The sequence below is a fragment of the Amblyomma mixtum genome, chromosome 6 (genome assembly GCF_055824585.1).
Source record: "Amblyomma mixtum isolate Tamu chromosome 6, ASM5582458v1, whole genome shotgun sequence".
Lineage (NCBI taxonomy): Eukaryota > Metazoa > Arthropoda > Arachnida > Ixodida > Ixodidae > Amblyomma > Amblyomma mixtum.
In genome coordinates this window covers 159789992-159811761 of record NC_143017.1, presented here as the reverse complement: position 1 = coordinate 159811761, position 21770 = coordinate 159789992, and the positions used below count along the sequence as shown (strand labels likewise).

The 21770-nt window shown below is 47.8% G+C and overlaps 1 protein-coding gene and 1 pseudogene across 4 annotated transcripts in view; both read right to left on the bottom strand.

Annotated features, from left to right (window-relative positions):
• LOC149340976 (uncharacterized) overlaps window positions 1-21770 on the bottom strand; it is a 94279-nt gene that overhangs the window by 23285 nt on the left and 49224 nt on the right. The window contains exon 1 of one of the 4 annotated variants that reach the window (XM_089549914.1): window positions 14973-15428. The exons of 1 other annotated variant lie outside the window; for it this stretch is intronic. In XM_089549914.1, the coding sequence (XP_089406040.1) occupies window positions 14973-15054 (82 nt within the window). In that variant the 5' untranslated portion in view covers window positions 15055-15428. Of the gene's footprint in view, window positions 1-2433; window positions 3357-10423; window positions 10743-14972; window positions 15429-21770 lie in introns of those variants that run through there. 2 more of the 4 variants (XM_089549915.1, XM_089549913.1) reach the window with 2 other exon arrangements.
• LOC149340975 (uncharacterized) overlaps window positions 18834-21770 on the bottom strand; it is an 86106-nt pseudogene continuing 83169 nt past the window's right edge.

The window sequence follows — 21770 nt, the reverse complement described above, 5'->3', positions numbered from 1 at the left end:
GGCTGCTATAAAGTCTCCGTGTTGTATCGTCTTAATATTGTAGCTTTTGTACCAGTTATGTATCAGCTACTGCCATGCATTTTAGCGCCTTGGCAACTGAAAATCGCCATCGCATCTGTGGCGCCATGGACGGTTTGCAGCTGCTGCATACCGAACGGAAAGAAACGTTCGCACACAAAAGAATTGCGTTTTAAAATCTTCTTCCTCGTTTCCTGGCACCACAGCTGGGCATACGTTCTTTTGGGCGATGACCTTTGGGGGATTTCATTTGGGTGATGACACAGGGTCGTACAACTCGGTAGGCTGACGCATTACACAACTCAGCCGATATTTATTTTATTTATTTATATATCCTAGGGACCCTTTCCGGCAGTACATCGGGGAGGAGTTAAGTATTTACAAAATTGATTACAACAAGCACACAGGTAAAAATTGCGCATGTAAAAAAGTTGAAGACAAGTAAAAAATCAACCACTGCGACGCCCCTGGGATTAAGAAAAAAAAAAAAGAAATCGCTGAAATGAAAGTCCACCGAATAAGAGAAAGAAATCGCATACAACTCTCGCTGTCGAGGCGCGCATTTGTCCTTTTCTGTATGAATTGCTCACGTTCAGGAGAAGCTACAGCTGATGCAAGAGCTCAGGATATGCAGTCAGCGCGATAAAACAAATGCATAAATTCCTTTCCGTACAATACGGTTTAGGAAATTTAAAAGCAGAACACGTTTATCTAGCCAATTCATGTTCCTGCTCGTGCGGTACCTACCGACGACAACCGTAACGCATGCTAAAGAGAACGACGACACTCGAGGACGGTTGCAACCGTGTACAAATCTACGCAGTTTGAATACGAAGCAGAGGCACCTGTGTACAAGCGGCAACATCAAAAAAGTTGAACATCAGAGAAGAAAAGATCGAGGCCGGAAAATAAATCGTTGTGGTAAGCTTCATGCAATTCTCTTCAGAACCTGAACTTTATTTCTTGAAGTGATAGATGAAAATACGGGCAGAAATTCCTCCTCGTACGCTGAGCGCGCTTGCAATAAGTGACCTTCACACACCGAGAAAGCTTTCAGCTGGCGTTCCCCGATCGTAGGTATGCGAAGGTTTGCAAATATCTCCGCCGATCATTCGCCAGAAGCGCAATACATGCTTCGTCCGACCTCGCGATTTCGCTTTTGTACGAATTCTTCCTGTTTACTGGGGCTGTCCAGGGAGCGGCCATACAAATGCGCTTCGCTAAATGACAGATGTATCTCGTGTGCGCGTCAAATAACTTCAGGTCGGATCCCTCCTCCACTGAACCTCTCTTTTCCCCATTCTTCAACTCCCTTATTCATCCGTTAGCTACGTTTCGATAGAGACGAAACACAAAAGGCGTCCGCATGCTGTGCGATGTCAGTGCACGTTAAAGATCGCCAGTTGGTCGCAATGATACCGGAGTCCTCCACTATAGCAACTTTTTCTTTTTTATTTAATTCCTATCTCCCTCCTTTACCTAATCGCGCGTTTTAAGTGTCCACTGAGAAGAAGAGATAGTTACTGTGCTTTTCATATCTTCAAAATCAATTTTCTCACGGCGCGGCGTCCAGGCCCGGGTGCGACAATTACTGCGCATTTCCTTTCCTCACCAGCAATAAAACAATACAGAAGCATCTCGTAGGCAGTGACATCACGGAACGGCACAGATACAACGGCAGCAGAGGGACGGGGCTTGGAGACGGTAAACAAGCCTGACGTCACTCAGAAGCCGTGCCAGACACGCGCTTTAACAGAGCCCACATCCCATCTCTCCATACCTCCCTTCCTCCTTTCCCGTCTTTCTTCCTGTTTGTAGTGTCCTATGGGCGACACAATGGCTCTGGCAGTTGGCAGCTGTAACGGAAATGTCCCGACAGACCACGACGGCCGTAAAACGGCGTGCGCCTCGTCCAGGCATGCATTCCTGCACGTTCGATTTGTCGGAGTATAAGCCAACGCAAAGGCCGATCGTTATATGACTTCCCGTGTTTTGCGATGACAACGTGGTAAGAACAACCAGTCGTGGCATTGCTGATCAAGCTCGCTATTTCAGATTTCAGCCAGCTGGAAGTAGAGATTCCACTTTTCTGCGGTTCTAAGCCGAATACACTTGCGTAGAAAAAAGCGGCTGCTCATTCTCCTGGCCAGTCTTTTTTAAGCAGCCAGACAGACGCCGCTTCTCCGCTAAGTACAATGAAAATTTGGAGACAAAATGAGACAGAACGGAGATACGGGGGATAACCAAACAGCATTATCTTCTAGCCTGTTTGCCCAGACCTTTCGTATCGACCACGCGGTTGCCCATGCCACGCGCCCGCGTCACCCCGAACTGGCGACAGGGCGCAGCGTATTAGTGATAACCAGGAAACTATCACTGTGATTAAAAGCGCGGCATAGCTCCAGGACGCCTTACCTCGCCGTTTTCTGGAGCCGGCCAGACGCAGCAAGCCGTTCGCGTTGTGCTGCAGCCGGGACTGCATAAATCCGGCTTTGGAGGGTCGCCTACCCACGTAGCCAGAGTACCTGGGACCCACAGGCACCACGTCAAAGCTCGCGTGTCGACACACCACGCACGGAATCGACCCCGCGCTGATCTTGCGCGTACGACTCGATCCCATCTGCATCTTGGACGTCGCTTCTGAGGGAACTCCGTCACGCAGCCATCGTTTTGTCCCGCAGACACCCACGCACAAACGTAAGTCAGATGCCGAACAGGAGGTTCCTGTAGCGTTCTAGGAAGCACACTGCAAAGTAGCGGAGGACAACCGAACTCTTGGGTCGAATCTCTTAGATGTCCCTCTGCGGACTCCCTGAACGTCTGATGTCGTCTCGGTTGATGAGTGAACAGGCGACGCAGTCCAATTCAGATCAGTGACGTATCCTAAATTGCGGCAGGTTCCCGTGCTGTGGAGCGCCTGTCAATCGCCGCGGTTGTAGCAATCGGCAATCGGGATCCAACGGTGTGCTTCGAGACACACTGAACACCTCCGGTGTGCCCCGGAGGCCGCCTGTGCCAGCTGCACGGTGGAGCGCCTTCCACAGTCCACAGCGCCGTTCACTGTTCGGCCGAGAGACACGGGTTTTCCAAAGAATCTCAGCCGTGCTTTAACGTTGTCTGACGCGCGAGGCGATAGGCAGTAATCGCACTTCTTCTCTGAGTTGTGCTTCTCCGACGGCTGATGTCCCCACAGTCTCTCGGCTGTACGGAGCGGAAGGTGCGGTCAGAACAATTATCGATTGTTTCTGCTCTCCTATTTGGCTGCAGATAGCGCGATAAGCAGCGGCGACACCGATTTTTGCGCCGAGCACCCGCGAGCATTTTCTCGTTATCGGTGCGGCGGCGATAAACACCGTGGGTGCGAAGTGTCATTAGGGCTTTGCGTCCTCTTTCGCCCACTTCTCCCTCTCTCACACCCCCCCCCCCCCCCCACCCCCAAGAGAAAAAAAAGAAAACAATGGGATTTAGTGCTTGACCAGCGGGTGCCATGTTCTATGTAGAGATCCGCCCATGGTTACTGTTCGCAGTTAAAGTAAAAACACACAACAAACTCGCAGCAAAATACCAGGGCCGTTAACTGTAGCCTCGAAATATAATGGGGCAACCTGTGACACCTTATCATGCTCTGATTATTGCTTGCAAATGGGACACCACCCTAGTACGCATTATTTTTTCTTTTTACTCAGATGGGGACAAGACCTGTCCGCAGTAGGATTATGAATGCCGATAATGCAGCAGAATCGTGCAGAGAGCCGTTTCTACGGGGACTCGTTCGGCGCGATGATGCCACTGTAGCTGTGGATGCACTATAAACAACTTCAACACGCTCACATTCGTTCCGATATTCAGGTGAACAACTGAATAACTTACAGAAGCGAAATAAGATTCCGGTTCCGAAGAAACACCTTGGTAATTGGACAAAGTGGTTCATTTGACTTCCTGAGGTGGTTGAACGCGAGCTCGAACCTCACCGCGCTAGTTCGTGCTTTCGGATTGCTTGCCCGGCGAAGCTCGGTATCATATCCAGTAGACGTATACTGGCGTTGTTCGTGTTGGGAAGAGAAATAACGCACCACATCGATGGTGTCTTAAGCGGTCTGGCTCCTCTTCATGATATAAAAATAGGACGTGATAGCGGTATGTGGTCCTATCTAATTACGCACATACTAATCAGCATACAGTCGTAAGGCACCACTTTACGTGACAGACCACGCGACACACATAGAAATTCCTGCTTGTTCCCCAGCTGCACAAGCGTGCCTTGCGTGGCATAGCCTGCAGCGCGTCTGGTTCGCTACCGAAGGGTCGCGGGTTCGAATCCCGCCTAAAGCGTTTTTCTTTAAGCGAAATGACCTGCTTTATAAAGTTTATTCATTTGAGATATGCGGCGACCTTTACTTCTCATTACGTGCTATGTTTTAATCACTTTCATTCCACGCGTGTCGTCACATTTCGCGTGAGCCTTGTGGGTTGTTTGAAATTACCGCGCGAGGTCATGTGGCTGTAACGTGAGGACCCTGTCCCGACACTACCAAACACGTTTTCTTTTTTTTTTTTTTTGCGACACGAGTTCCTCAACGTTAACAAAGCTCACCCCCCCCCCCCCCCCCTTTTTTTTTTTCCCCCGAAACATTGTCGTGTTTCCTTCTGTGTTATAAGCGAATCGTTCATGGTTTTCGACGCTGTTGGGAGATAAAGTAATAACAATGAAAGAAAAGGTCTTTCGATGGCGAAGTTGATTGCTAAACGCCGCGCAATGGGACGATATAGCGGAGTTTTTGTTGAATAAATAATCGGCCATGAAACAGGCGATTCATTTTAAAGTTTATCTTTTCAACCACCTCGTATACCTGGCGCTACACTTCAGGGTGACAGTGATAAAACATGAGACGCGATACCCAAAGGGCGCTGCCCTAAGGAATTTTAAAGGGGATGTGTCGTTGTAATTCATAATGACCCTGAGAAAGATAGCATCGGTTCCACAGAAACCACGGCAGACAGTGAGTGAGTGATACCCATCTGCGTGAGTCCGTTTACGGTCGCGGCAAAGTTTCGTGAGAGTGGGAATAAATTCAGAACACAGAGGTCGACCTTCTCCGTGCCGGAGATTTATTGTTGACAGATAGAAATCAGACAACAGCGGCCTCCAGACAGCCATTCAGCTTAGTTAGGTGTATATATAACGACGTGAAAGGACGACCTCCATTGGCCGCAGCGGGTTGCTATACGCCCCGTTTAAAGTTACGGTCGACTGTAATGAAATCAGAAATGCGAAAGATCGAATTTCTTGGCTTCGCGCAATGCGAACTTCTTGCAGCGGCCAGAATGTTTTGTTGTTTTACTACAGCAAACAGCCAAACGCAAACGTTCTCTGAGTCGGTCGGAATTGCTTGTAGAGGATGAAAATATCAGTTGTCTTTTCTACCCGCTGCTAAGCGAAGCAGTTTCTCGCACCAAATACCAACGTCAACCAATGTTACATACAGCTTTGTCGTTTTCCACCGATTCCACGCTAATATGATACTGTACTGTATATATATATATATATATATATATATATATATATATATATATATATATATATATATATATAATATATATATATATATATATATATATATATATATATATATATATATATATATATATATATTTATAACGAGCCCCTCATTCCCCTTCCCTCGTTTGCTTAATTGCTTAGCGAGGGCCTCGGTTCTGGCAGCCTTGACGCCATAGGAAGCATATAAGAGGGTTCTCACGCAGCTTCCACCCGCTTCGTTCGATCACGTTCTACGTCACACCTGCGGTAACTCAGGACGTTCCACGTCCACCGCTTATGAACGTGGGTGGCGCTGATGAACACTCTCAAGGTTAGGTTACTTGTAAACATAAATACCCCCGAAAGCAGAAGATTTGACAGCCGTCGCCGTAGCTCAGAGGTAGAGCACCGGACGCGTAATTCGGAGGTCGTGGGTTCGGATCCCACCGGCGGCATGTGGTTGTTTTTTCTTCTGCCTTTCTAATCAATTAGCATTAAGCGATAACATATTCAGTAATTTTCTAAATTGATCAACACCACAAATTAAAATGAATACATTAAAAAAAAAAGTCCCCTGTGCTCCTTGGTTTCTGTGGCTGTTGGCATCTGTCATATATATATATATATATATATATATATATATATATATATATATATATATATATATATATATATATATATATATATATATATATATATACTGTAATATGATACTCTACATCTCGAACACCTAATTTTTAACCACAGTATGAAGGCATACTGTATGAAGAGGTCGTGAAGAGAGTTCGCAGTAAATATGCTAAAAATGAAAAGTAGTCAGACCCAATTTTCTTTTCTGTGGTTTTCGAGGATTTAAACTCTAGCACAGCCTTTCATCATCAGCCATACGTGAAGCTCTCGAAACCGATTACTTTCTATAACAAGTATTTCATCTGTTCCGGCAAAGTTATCGGACGCGCTTCTTTCATGCTTCTAATGCTCTATAGGTACCAGTACCAAAGCCGTTTTTCTTTTTTTTTTGCCTTACAGATAAGCCTAGGTTCCGCCCTATACGGTGCGGAGAGTTCTAAATCCGTCACAGCGCAATTATACGGGAACGTACGCCTGGGGTGCGATTGACTGCGCCTTCAATTCGCGCTCAGTTCCGCGAGAATTCCAGCGCGTAATGACGCACGCGAAAGAGATAAGACACAATGAGAGAACAATGTGAGACAATAGGGTCAGGACAGGCCTCCTAGACACGCCTCCGAAGCGTACACGCAGCTACAGTGAGCTAGAAGTATTGACGCAGCGGTCACTTCAAGCGTGCGTTACAAGCGCTCCGCCTGGCACGCAGTGTACATGTGCGCACTTGAACTTAAAGTCCCCCCCCCCTCCCCCTCCTCCAACCCATCTCTCTTCCCCGCCCGTCTCTCTCCGGGTCTGATAGCTTCATCTTTGCTGATTTCAAGACGGTGCCTTGCTCTGTGCTGCAAGCTTTCGAAGTTCTGGTGATTTCAGCGGCGATCTAATCGTCTCGACGCGGAGACCGAGATATCGCGCGCTTTCTCTAGGACGCCTGTAAGACAAAAGGAGCTGGGGAAATGCCGCAGTCAAGCGCCATATTTGCTCTTCTTTTAAGAGGGCACTCAACCCAGCTTGCTAGCAGTGCACTCCACTGGGGTGTAGAGGTTTGCGGTTTTCACAGATTGCGACGTCCATCGCTTTGCTTGTCGGACAAAGGAAGCCCCTTTGGCTAGTTCTCGTTATCTCATTACCTACGGAGAGTGCCCAGTGCCATACTTTTACGCCGAATAGTAAAAGGAAAAAAAAAAATTGACCCGAAGTCATCGTAGCGGAACTCAAACTGACTTTTACAAGAATTTGTTCGCTGGCGCACACGTTGTCGCTGTGGTCGACAAGTTTCCGTTCGTTTACGTCATTACGACTACGTTCCCTCTCTCTAAAAGTTAGCTCCAGACCAGAGCGAATATAGCATTGACAAGGCATGCGCGACTACAGAATTAAGCCGACAGAGGGCCAATAAACTCGCTTCCATTCCATCTTTGCTTGCAGATGATGCTCTTTGACGAGATACGCAGTTTTGTTTTCTCTGGTGAAACAATAATCACGGCAGCACCTTCTCTACTGCCTTTGTGTCGACTGGCGTCGGTGAATGCTTGCACTTTGTTAACACGTGACTGTTTCCTTTCAGAATGATAGCCGTGTACGTGACTTTGTCCGGCTTTGTGACATGTCATAGCCGAGAACTCCATGGCATTCACCTGCTCCCAAGGTCAGCGTATTGTCGCGCCCCCTGCGGCGTTCAGAGGAACTGCTCATCGCTCTTAAAACCATAGAGTTTCTTACTATTACCTAGAGGGAAAGCTGGCGGCGCTGCACTTCAGCCACCATGGACGCTCAAAGCATCGTGGGGCGGTGAGCTACTTGTTGCGAGACAGTCGTAGTTTTTCACGAAAACGGAGTGTAATTACTAAGATGCTTCATTCCGAAAACGCTGTTCGTGTGTGCGCAGACGACTTTCGCGCGAACGCAGTGTGCAAAAGCCATAATAGTGAAAACGCGACGACACACGACGCCAATAAAAGGTTTCACTTTTCCGAAATGCCATTAAAAAACCTCTTAAAGTATCTAAGCACAACATTTTTTTTAAAATATATTTACTTTTAAAAAGTAAATTAATAATTACGAAATATTAGTTTTTGTAGTGTTTAGTACTTGACCAATCGGAAAGCTAGCCATCTCTTATTTTGGGCAAACTTTTCACTTAAATGCTTTTCTGCTCGTTTGTTGCAATTTAAAGACATGATATTGAATGCTAGGACATTCGTAGTTATCGAAAAGCTTTATTTTTCGATTGTTTTTTGGCCAGAAGTTGTAGTTCTGCAGTCGGTAGCTCATCGCCCCATGATGCTTTGAGCGCCCATGGTGGCTGAAGTGGTCACAAGGGTCCCCTATGCAAACTCCCATAGACGGGTTGTCAGCTTTCCCTCTAGGTAATAGTAAGAAACTCTATGCTTAAAACACAAACATAGTAGAGAAATAAGTGTTGAAGAGTGCCACCCATGTCCAAAAGCTCAACTAACTGGTGGCGCCAAAGTCTGTCAGCCTCCGTGCCCACTCGGAATAGCTGGGAGAGAGAAAAAGTAAAGTTCTATGAGAGGACAGGCGGAGATGCCGGCCGGCGGAAACATGATCCCTGGCCTGCTGTACTACGCCCCGGAGAAAGGGGACGGGAAAGAAAGGGAGAGACAGCATGCGAATGGAAGGTGAATGGATGGGTTTCGAAGCGAAGTATTGCAACTTCTATATTAAACGAGTTCTTGGCAGTCACGAGGTCTAGACGGGCCCAGCAAGGCGAGCATTTTGCACTTTTTTTCTTTTTTCTTCTTCAGTGAAACCGGACACGTGAGATACCGATCGAATTCATCGTTATTTGAGTAAAGGTTGACACCGACCGAGACGTAGGGGATGGAAAGAGCGCTGCACAAGAGGGTTGCGAATTCGGCTATAACTGTGCAGAGAAAGAGCGACCGCCGTACTCAACTAGCGCCTTTTGTTCGACGGACGATGGTTTTATCTGTTCTCTTCCCTGACCGATTCATAAGGGGACTTTTTGGGGGTTCTTTTTACTCATTCTGAAGATTTTGTTCGCGCATATGCAGGTGCTCACAAAAGTCTTCGGAACACCGAAAGCAAGGAAAAGCTAAGCAGGTGCATTGTGCAGGTTGCACGGCGCTGCATACTAACTTAAGTTGCAAGCAATTAAACTTTATTTTTTTTTAATTTCTGTGTTTCGAAAACTATTGTGGATATCTACCCATAGTTTCCAAGACGCCATGTTCCACGGCATTTTTCATGTTAATCTTGTTGCGCGCTTGTGGGAGGCTCGAGGTTTGTGCAGGTGTGTAGCTAGCATGCGTCGAGGTCTGGCAGCCTCGAGCTTACTCTAATGCCCTTACGTCTGTCGTTATCAGAGAGACGTGAGTGGAAGGCACAGACAGATGTGTCTCTGTCTGCTTCAGACGCGAACAAAGCAGCACGTGTCGTAGTGCGTAGGCGCATCTACAACTGTTTCTAAGGGCTCCTTGCGGTAACTGTATCGCGTAACATTTTAGCGATATCAGCAATGCACTGTCATGCGTCACCCATGAGTCTCACTTTTTTTTTTTTTTTTGCGTTTGGAAGTTTTAGTCTGCGGTTAGTACGTCTGCATGTTACACGGACCTCCTAAACGACATTTCTATTGCGCAAAGAAATAAACAAGCCCCCCCCCCCCCCCCCCTTTCCCGAAAACAAGCCTTCGTAGTCTTTCCTACCACATTACTATCTTTTTTTTTTCGTTGAGCGCTAACAGAATAAGCAGCGTGTGATGCAGATGCCCCACAACAAATTACAAGCGCAGAAGCTTATTGGATGGCGTCATATGCCTTTTATTCCCTAACAGGAATGCTACTGTTGTCCCGCTAACAAAAGTCCACGTTTGATTTATGTACGGCTTTGAGTTCGACTTGCTACTGTCTACCCGACTTGGCGTTCGAACCACTGAACTACAAAAGCTCCCACTGACATAACAGCCAGGTAAATGAAGATTCACAGGGAAGAATGTGAAGTCGGTATGCAAAATGAGCGCGCTTGCTTGAACACACAGTTCTTCCAGAGTTTCTGCAGCATTACGTATTCCGTTGTTGCTCCTCGTAATTAACGGATATAATTCGCAGAAAACGCAGAGATTTCAGAACGAAGCATCGATAGGCTCGACAGCGCTATGGACGGAAGAAACCAACCATCCGCGCAAACAACACAACAGGGGCAACGACGCGGGAACCCGGAGAGACAGCAAGTCACGAGCGCTCGTCCACTTACGCGCTAACCGCTGAGAAGACGACGAGCAACGTCTTGGATCGGCTCCTCCTCCACATCTCGTCATGGTCAACGCAACCACCCCTCGCGAACCACTACCGGGAGTAGCGCTGCTGCATACTTGCCAAGCCTCACGACTCCGTACTGCCCATGCCAGAAAACGCCTTGAACAAACACGCACACACACAAACACCCCGGGCGGTTCCGTACGTGGATGTTTTCTCGTCTAGGAGCGCGTGCACAGCGAGACGTCTCGAAGACAGCCGGGCGTCGTCTGCGTTTATGCAGCAATGCTTCAGCCGTCGCTGGGCGCAACAAGCGCGTGTTGGCGCAGCAGCAGTCCCTGACCCCCCCTCCAGCGCCTGTTATATCCGCCCGTGGCGCCGGTGCCGGCGACGTCGAGCCACACTCGGCCGCAAGTCGTACGACTTGAGAAACCGGGTCGGTGATAGCGCGCGTTCAGTTTTCTTAGGCGCGATTGCGACGGCAGTTGCGGAGAGGAACACGCGAGCTTTCTTTCGTATCTTTTCTTTTTTCTGCTTTTCTCCCCTCTTTCTTTTTTTTCGCCGCTGTCTGTCACGGTCACGCAAGTTTGTCTCCCAGTCCGTCTGTGTTGTATTTGTTTGTTGCTCACTCGCGCTGGTTCTGGTGCTCGTGCAGGCAGATATACGTTAAGGCCTAGACGCAAGGGAAAAGAAGTAAAACAAAGTATAAGGGAAGAAAGAAGAAAAAAGAGCGCGAGGAAATAAGCGTGGCGCCTGCGCAAGAAGCGGAGTGGAGTCCTTGGACCTTGAGACCGAGTTTCTTCCTGACGACCCTCGAGTGGGAGAGGAGTTCGATGGAGGGTCAAGATAGGCAAGGTCGGCTGGCGCGAGAAGTATGCGGGGGAGGAGGAGAAAAACGCTCGAGCGATATGGCTGCATCTTCAAATAAAGCTCCATTTTCTTGTTCACGTTCGCGGGTTGCGGCCTCGGCGAGCGCCATCTCAGATCGAAAATTCAAAGTGAGAAGCTCTTTGACGACTCCCGCGTGTTCCTTTTTTTCTGGCTATTTCCACATCGCCATTGTTTGACTGCAAGTGCGCTATCTCAAAAACACATTAGTTAAAAGAACGGCACAAGTGCCGTGAGTAAAGCAATTAAAACCAGCGCATATCGACTTTGAAACGTCTACATTAATCGAGAATGCACGTTCAAAATATATTTGCTGAGTATTATTCGTGCGATAGATAGCCGCTAAGGCGGAAGAACATGCACTAACAGGAAGCAAACAAAAGAATACATGTAACGCTGCGCTTTCTTTTTTTTTATCTGTATTTGTACGCGATACCTCAGCGTGGCCCGACGAGAAACAGAGCACTGCAACCACTGTTGGTACTGAGTCGTGAAACACAGCAAAAGAGACAAAACCAGGAAAAAAAAAAAGAAAACCTCCCTTTTTCCTCAACAGGCATGCAGCTTTGAGCAGAAGTGCATTTCTTTTTGAACTCTTTACCGCTTAGCAGCTCGACCGCACGTGGAGCGTTCGTAGCGCAATGCAAACTACAAGACCACCGGGTCACATCCTGCTTGAAGGATTGGTAGATGCCAGATGTTTTTTCCACACGTGTTTTGACCTTAATGTTGTGCACAACTTCCGCGCTCACTCTGCTGGGTTCTGGCTAACGGCCTTGCATGCTGAGTACGGGAGACGAATTTCGTGTACAGAGGAACGGCGGTTTCAGGAAACGTGCGTGGGCGCCTAGCAAGCACCTGTTGTTCCAATGGTTCAGTTCGCCCGCTCTTCACTTTACAACACGCACAGGAACAAGCACACACGCACAAACTTTCTCCCTCTCACTCACATACAAACACCTGATTTGCAAGCGAGCAAAAGTTTGCCCACTCGGGTTACTACATCGCACAACGGCACTAACCGTGAACCCGCCGCGATGGCTCAGTGGTTAGGGCGCTCGGCTACTGAGCCGGAGTTCCCGGGTTCGAACCCAGCCGCGGCAGCCGCGTTTCGATGGAGGCGAAACGCAAGAAGCGCCCGTGTGCTGTGCGTTGTCAGTGCACGTTGAAGATCCCCAGGTGGTCGAATTTATTCCGGAGCCCTCCACTACATACGGCACCTCATCCTTCCTTTCTTCTCTCACTCCCTCATTTATCGCGTCCCTTACGGCACGGGTCAGGTGTGCACGGAGATGTGAGGCAGATACTGCGCCATTTCCTTCCCTCAAAAACCAATTATTATTATGAGTATTTATTAATTAACCGTGAGCTGAGAGGGGCATAAAACGTATTTCTGGGTCGAGGGAGTTGGACTGGGAGTCGGTTGGGATCGGGTGCACGGACGCGCTGTTTCCAAGTGCACGGAATACGCGACTGGAGCGTCGAGTGCCAATAGCGACAGTCAAACACTGCTGATAGGCGCATTACAGGGGCGAAAAATTGATTCAGTGTCGTGTATGCGTTTGCCGACGGCGCCGTTCTTTAGTAGATCTATCTTCAAACGCAGACGCTACTCGTCTCTTTAGGTCGTTGCGAGATGTCTACCTGTTGCTTTATGTGTGCCCGGTAACTGAGAATTTCGTGCGATTTTTTTTTTACAAAAAGTGAAAGAAAAAATAGAGCAGAGCAAATATGCATGCGAAATCAGCGCACAGGAAAGAAACAGACGCAGAAATGCGTTCGCAATACCACTTGCTGTAGCCTCATTTCTGTGTCTTAATAATGCAGAGGCAACTATCACTGTGCGGCACGATTTTGGCATCTTTGAATTGTACGATCCAGCAAAGTGGCCACTAATAAATAGATTCTGAGACTGTTGCCGGCGCACAATCAACACAGCAGCGTCAAACTAAATAAAATAAATTCAGTCGAACATCGTTATAGCGAAATAATGGATATAACAAAGGAATGACGATTCCCCTTGGAAGCTTGGTCAACACGGGCTATAACGAAGCTGCAGCTATACCGAAGTAATCGCCAGGCCCCTTCAGCTCTCTATAACGAGGTTCAAATGTATAGATGAAACTAACAAGAACACAAAAGTTAACCCACTTCCCCCCACCATCTCCTCCGTTTTTTTTTTTTCTTAAGCTACAGTTGCGGTAAATTTTTCCGATGGGAAAAATTCCATTTCCGCATTATGGCATGGGGCTGCCTAGAAGTTGGCCTTTTCCATGCTCGGGTTTTGTTGTCAGAGATTCTGCACCTGGGCTTATGTGCTTGGGAAGATATCGAGCACGTGTCCACATAAAACGAAATATTGCAGGTATGACAAGAACAGGTGCAGGATACAAAGCGTTGAACTGTGGTTTCCCTTACAAATGGCAAACAACAAAAAACACACGATACATCGGTTGCGCATCGCGCTGGTATATGACAGAGTAATGAATAGTGCAGTAACAACACCCCACCCCCCCCCCCCCCCCAAAAAAAAAAAAGAAAAATAAACAATTCTGCAACGTGTAGGGTGAGCGACTTTGAGTATGCACTGATTATCATTTGCTCACTATATATATTGTCGACTTCTATACCTCCAGGATAAATGAAAGACTGCAATTGCTAATATTTGCTTCTTCTCATTAAGCAGCTACATCAAAGCAGGCGCGCGAACTGATCTGGTAAACGTAGGTGACGCGAACAGAATGATTATCAGTTGTTCATCTTAACACGGTTGTGTCTAAGGGAAACGCACATCGGGAGCTTAGCTTCCGAACGTCAATACCCCAACAGTGAAAAATGAGCAAGAGGTTGGCAACACGAGCCCAGGGACGGCGCCAGGATCTTCATAGAGGAGTGGCGAGCCAGATTTTGGGGAGATATGATGCCGCGTGGAATTTGTGCTCATAAAGATTTTCATAAATATGAAATGAAAAAAAAAATACAGAGGCGTAGCTTCACATTTTCGCTGAAGGAAGCGCTGAGCAAATTTTTTATAATGGCCGGCAAATTTTTGGGATGGCGGCCGTCACCCCTCGTTTCCTTTTGGAAACATTAATGCACGATGCGACAGCGCTACTCAATTAAGCGAGTGCAGGCATGGTTTTCTGAGCTCCCCTTGTCCCCTTCGTTATCAACGCACAACGCCCTTGTAACTGTTGTTGCATACTCGTCGGATTTCGAACTCTGGATAGCTGCTACCTCCCTCGGCAGTAGCGTGCCAATATGCGAGATAATGCGAGCAAATAACAGCGATGAGGATAGTATTAACACACAGCAGGGACGTCTCCCGTGCATCACTAAGTGTACAAAGTTAACTTGTCCATGATGCAGTGCAGATGTACATCAGCAAATACACCAAGTTAACATTTCTAGCGCAGAAGCTTGCAAGCAAAGACCAAACATGCAGTTCGGTGAGCCAGGTCGCTGTCACCTATCACATATCGGCTCGTGCGAGGTGCATGTCCTCGTATAACCATAAATTGTTTCGGGTCCGCTTCGATTGCGTAATTACCAAAATTACCAGCGGTGCACAGCAAATTATCACAACGTTACCGCGTGATGGCCGCATGCGAACCGACGGAGCATCACACGCGCGGAAGAAGAAGAGGCTGCGAACTCACGGTTGATGCGTGGCTGGGACACGCTGGTGTTGTGGATGGGGAACATCCTGACGCGGACCCGGGTGCAAGCGGAGCCCGGCATCGAGGCGTCTTCTCACCGCTCGAACCGCGGCCCGACACGCAGGGTGAAAGCACTTCGGCGGCGGAGCGGAGCCGTCCTCAGAGACCAGCGACGCCGGAGGCGAACGTTTTGTTCCGGGCGATCCCCAAGACGACGACGAGAACACCACAACAACGCGCTCACGAGCTCAGTCACTGCACAGCTCGGAGCCTCTCGCTCTTGTACTGCCGGCTCGGCCGCGATGGCGGCAGCAGCAGTTCAGGTGTTTCGCCGGTTCAGCTGTGCCGAGCGAGCGAGCGTACAGGCGAGAGGAGCGCTCCTGTCTCCTCCGGCCACACAGCGCTGGCGGGTTTTTCCGTCGCTCCAGCCGGCAGGTCCTCGCCGCTCGGCTCTCTTTGGCGAAGTGAACGCGAAAGCGGCTGGTCGGGGAATGACCCGCCTTGTTTGGGGGGACGCTAGTGCTCCTGTGCGCCCCGCCGCTTGGGGCACATTTTTTCCTGCTGCGGGGTAGGTCGCGCGCGCGCTGTTTTGGCTGCAGGGCTCCTTTAGAAGACTGCAGAAAGACCTGATGGGAAAGAGGCGCCGAGGGGGGTGGTCTTGCCTAAGTGCTTCTTCGCCCTTCTTCTCCTTGCAGCCGCGTTCCACGCGAGAGCGAAAGCTGCTTTCGGTATCTGTGTCAGAAGACGCCAGGCTGATGCTTGGCCACAATTGGATCGTCTCGCCTTGCTTAGTTGTTTTGTTTTGTCTTTGCTCGCTCGACCCCTCCTCGGCCCGCCTCGTTAACTGCCTGTCCCCGTCTGCCCTGATGGTGCGGTTCCCGGCTTTGGGAAAGGTCGCGTCGCGATGGAGGCACACACTGTCGGCTTCTGGTGGTTTGCTGTGGGCGCCCGGTTTTCCGACGTTCGCGATGACGGGCCATGGCGGTAGTTTTCCGATGCCCGGGTCATTGCCAGGGTCGAGGAGGGAGATTCCGAACGCTGTCGGGGCTTGCGCTCAGATATGCGGATTCCCGGCACGCGATGAACGGAAAGAGCCTTCATGCAGCCGTTGTTTGAACCCTACAGTGATCATTTTGTATCCACCCTTCTCAGGTCTTCGAAGCAAGGTAGCAAATAAATAAATAAATAAATAAATAAATAAATAAATAAATAAATAAATAAATAAATAAATAAATAAATAAATAAATAAATAAACATTTTTGGAATGGCTTGCAGCCTGCAAGATCTGCAGGCTGTATATGCATACAAAAGTTCACAATTGTCTCCATCAACCTAAATACTTCCACTGCACGACAAAGGCCTCTCTCATATCCCCCCAATGAACTACCTTAAAGGGGCTGCGAAACACTGCTTGGGGGGATACCGGTTATACTTCAGGTGGGTTCTTTATGTCACACAGATGCTGACTTAAAAAGAATTGCAGGAATCGATGCACAGGAACGGGAGTTATTCAGTTGAGAAATTTCAAAATACAAGCAAACAAAACGCTGCCCTCAACTCGATTTTGGCGGGGCTTCCCACTCCTATTTCGCTCTCCCAATGACGGCACCTGGCGCAACCAATCAAAACAGCCAGCCAGAGCACGTCGCGGAAGTTTGTACTCCATGGTTGCCTGCTCCCTGTAACTCGTTTTTGCTGAGACTGGCAGCGTCGTTAGCGTCGTTTCCATGACAGAGCGCCCCTGGTGGTGTATTTTTATTTTACTTGCTTTGCAGGGCTTTTATCTAAGACAAACAAGTTGTTTTTGTTGATCTAATATAAAACGCAGACAGGTGCAAAATGTGGCTATTTATTCACACAATTTGCAGTATATTTACTGTTTGTCCGATCATCAAGCTCGCGCCAGGTGATGTCATATCCGCTGCTAAAAACCCGCCACTGTGTGGCGACACCATCAGCGCCATGAAGTTGTTTTTGGGAGAACATTAAAATATTAAAAAACGGAATATACGCGGTATTACCGACGCTAATAGCACCATTATAACTCACTGTATGCAATCAACAGGCAAAACAGTTAACTAAGATGTGTTTCTGGGCCCCTTTAACCTACCTTATGCTACCTTATCCTTGCAAGCTTACTAATGTCATCTGCCCACTTGACTATCTGCCTCCCCCTGCTACGCTCGCTCGCTCTTGAAGTCCACTTCGTTACCCTAATGGACCACCGGTTATCGTTCCTTCACATTATATTACCTGCCCGAGTCCTTTTCTTCTTCTTGGTTTCAACTAGGATGTCATAAACTCGCGTTTGTTGCCGGACGTACTCTACTCTCTTTCTGTCTATTAACGTCACATCCATATCATCCGTTCCGTAAATCGCTGTGCTGTACTCAATTTAAGTTACACTTTTTTCGTTAGCCTCCAAGTTCCTGCCCGATATGTGAACACTGGCAAGATACAACTTTTATAGTATACTTTCCGCTTGAGCGATAGTGGTAAGTTGATATCATGACCAGTGAGTACGTGCCAAATGCACACAATCGCATTCTTATTCTGCTAGCTATGCCGCTTTCGCGGTCCGTATCGTCAGTAAGTATTTGACCTATCGTCGTGAGACCCGAGCAAGAGCTCGGCTTGTCAGCATTAATAGAAATGCCTTTCTCAACTCTCGGTGCAGTCGTCCAGCAGTCCTTCTCTACGAGTTTTCTCCATGTTCTATGGTACGGGTCTCTGTGGCTATACTAACATATAAAACTTCCTTGCGACATATATTTAGTTAAATACACGCTCGACGAAATGCGTATTTAAATCAAGGTTACAGACAACCACATTGCAAAGCGCGATAAATTTGGGAGATACTCGGCCTATCGGAGCAAGACTCTGATTAGAGAAACACACGCACTAGGAAGGCGGCTCAGAAAGCTCCAATTATTGCACAGTTGATGAAAAATTAACTACGTAGGAGCAGAATCAGTTCTCTCCGATATCTATAGTAGCCCTTTGGCTGCAGAAGTGAGGCGTTTTTTATAGATTCCATAACACACAGATGCACATCGTAATGTGCGCGGAGTCTGACGAGAATATATACGCAGATATACTCCCCTAACAGTTCCAATGCTTCGCTGCCTATTATAAACTGTTCTTCCCACCCGATACTGTTGAGCGCTGCTTTAGTTTTCTTCATCAATGTATTTTCATTCAACGCGGCCGAGAAACTGAAGCAACGTGGCATTTTTTGGGCTTGGGCATTAAATCAGCCGAACACAGAAGATCTGATATTATCAGTGTTGTAGGCGTTACCGAAAAAAAAAGTAACTAAATACGGTACTCGTTACGCTAAAAAAAAAAATGAACGCGTTACCGCCCTACGTTAGCTACAAAAAAAAAAAAAATGTAACGGGTTACCGTTACCGAAAAAAAGTATCGCACGCTACTTTGCCGTTACTCCATGGCCATAAATTTTAATCAGCGCGTCTTCGCTGTAAGAACTGAAGATAACAGTTTTATAAAGCTCATATTTCACATAATTCCAACATCAAAAAGAAAACATAGCTTAAATCAACAAATTTACAGTAGTTCTGGTGTCCTGCTTACGAAATAACGCGGAAATTGTGTAGCAATAAAGAAATGCATAAATGGCATAGATCCGGAAAAAATATATTTGCGCACATAAACAATTTTTTTTTTCACTTCAACCTGCGTAATTATCGCAAAAATGCGAGTGTTTATATCAGGGTGTTTAAGGTCAGCCTCGCTCGCTTAGGAACTCAATAACCAGAAACGTAGCCACAGTTTGAGATAGAAATAAGCAGAATTTATTCTGAAAACAAATGTTGATAAACAACGACAACTTTCTGATAGTTACAACTTGCTGTTGAATTTAAGCAACAGCTGCATTTCAAAGCTGTCATCGGACAGCTTGCCTCGCTTCTTGGTGAATACGTCCACACCTACGCTAAATAGGCGCTCGACGGACGTGCTGGATGGTACTCCTGTATTCACTTTCAGGAACAGCTGGTGAACGCGTGGAAAGTTTTCCTGCAGGCCACTCAGAGCAAAGTTACGCGAAACCAAAAGGTACCGAGACAGTTCATCTTCACTTGACGACGATGTCGAGGAGTTCCCGAAGAAGTCATCCGCTGTTGTGCTGGAGCTGAGGCTGGTCGCTGTCTGGATGCCCGCAAACCGAGAAAATCTCGACAGCTCGCTTTTGACGGTCTCGAGGACTGCATTTCGCTTCGCTTCATCGTCAGTTCACGACAACTTGAACCCCGGTAGCAAGGTAGCCGCAACCAGCAGATCCTTCTGATTCATAACAGTGTTGAATCTGCGTCAGCAATAACTCGCATTAGCAAAGTTGCTTTTATCAACGAAGTTACTGGAAATTTGTCGAATGCCTATAAACATTTGTAAATGGCACCCCCTGTATCTTGCGATATCGTACACTACCTTCAGCAGGTGAGGTTCAATTAAGTGATAATCCTCGACTGCACGAAATAGGTTTCTTACAAACAAAAAAGCAAGAGGGAGAAATGTGAAAATATAAAACATTTCAGTATGCGAATCATGTTTGCATGATGTCCACAACAAGAGCGCGCAGCTCTTCTCACCGGCTTCAACTTTTAGATGTTGTCGCCGACAAATGTAGCGCGACTCAAAACGGGGCTGTTAACCGAACGGCCAAGTAGACCAACAGCACGAAGCCAAGCGGAAGCGTAGTCTTCCTCTCTCCCTCACGGGCCAAGTCATGCCGCTCGGCCGCATGGCGGCAGAAGAGCAGTGCGGCAATATACAGTCCATTTTTTCTTAATGAGCCTATGACGCATGTTAAAAACCGACCTCTTGCGGATTCCATCCAAGACACACCGAGCTAGCGGTCCGCAGAAGTGCAGTCCAGAGATTTTCTCGTACTCATTTGATGACGAAATCGAGCGTCGGAAGTGGGTAATCGCTGTAGTTGTTACCTTGCGGGACGTCCAAGGCACAGCACATGGGCTTCTTGACCTGCAGTGTAAAAACCGGATGCTGAACCAGCAGCCGCGAGAATCATATCAAGGAGCTACAGACCTTGCAGTATTCCGCTCTGAATTTGGGCTCGTAAGGTTTCTGCAGCCTGGGAATTCCAAGTTTGGTGAAAATAAATTGTAAGTCCTGCCCCTTTTCTAGCAAGGAATTTATAGCGTCCACAGCCCTAAATGTAGAATTCCATCTTGTAACAGCCGGGTGCGGCAAGTAGATTCCGCAATTGGTCTTAATCAGGTCAGCTGCTTGCGCCGACTGTCCTTGCTTTTTCCAGAGTTTCTGGCACTTCCTGAACACACTCTGTTTTATCCTAGCGTTATCCGCGTCAACAGAATCCGCCCTCGCTGCGTCAACACTTGCAATTAGGTTCATGGTGTGCGCAGAACACCGGTGGTGCGGTGGAAGCCGATGTTTGCCTTCCTCCACGCTATCGATGAGCGGACATAAATGTACTGGCTCGCAGTTCTGCTCGCCTTCATAGTATGCTTCATCTTGACAGTACAGCCTGTGCAGCTCGAAGACAATGTTTAGCAATGTGTACCAGAACTGGAGTAATTCACAGAGGGGGGCAAAAAGCTTTACCTTACCTAAAACCTTTCAAGAAGTTCGACCCACTGTCCATGATCCCCTTGGTGACCTTTCCGTGGAGCTCGAATTCACTGAACACCTCTTCAAGTGTTGCAGCCAGGCGTTCATAGGTTACACTCCCTCCCCCTGTCCTTTCTACTATCCCCTCCCCTCTTTCTTTTTACTTCTACACACTGCCTGCTATCCTTTATTTCCGCTGCCTCAGCTCAGGTGCTTCCAGCCGCGATAGCAGATGCCAGGGTAGAAAAAATTCTTTTACCTTCCATATTCAATGCAAATAAAGCCACTACTACTACTACACTCCCTTTCATGCGGCGACAATTCTAAGGCGGCAACCTTTCGGTTTAAAGTCTCCGGATCCAGCCATAGAGCTGTCACTCCAAGGTAACACCTGGAAACCGTACAAGGAGGGAGGCCGTCCTTTGCCACAGTGCTGTGGGGAGTGGGTTGTTCCTTGTTCTGGCTAGGGGATAAAAGAAGGGGGGGAGGGGGGGGGGGTATGACTATGAAGGGAGAAAGTTGGAGCGACAGTGTTGTTGAGCAGAAAATTTTTAGAAAGTTTAGTATGAGGTAGCTCACTACTGCCCGCACAGGAACAAAGGCCCATTTCCTTCTTTTTTCTCTACTTCGGTGCTACAGCCGGTTGACTGCAATCCCCTTCTCTGTGCTGTACCATTGTACTCTTTCGACGGCTCTCTTGGGGCCATCTTGAAGTAAACTGGCGACATTCCTGAGTTCAGATGACATTCGAGTCTACGGAGCTACGCGGAGACATTCCAGATTTTGGAATGCCTTCGAGCCCGAACTGACCAATAGCCGTCGCCGCTGCCGTCGCTTCGCCCCCCCCCCCCCCCCCCCCCCCCCCTCCCACAGCCGAGCGACTGCTTTCGGCTCTGTGGCTGTTCATTTCGGTACCCGCTATTCGCTTTTTTCTGCTGTTTGTTTAGCAAATAGCTCGTGCTCTGTCTGAGGGAATGCTTGAAGATAATATTACACCAACGAACATTAACCGCGTCAGCATGAAATTTCCACAGGAGTGCGCCGACGAGGACGACTGTACTCATACTGTTGTTTACATTGCTGCGTACGAACAGCTAGAGCTCTTTTCATGACATAAAACGTAATCTCTGTTTTAGTTCTATTAAACAACCTGTTTTCTTTTTTACCAGTTGTATCCGTGCTTGTTTA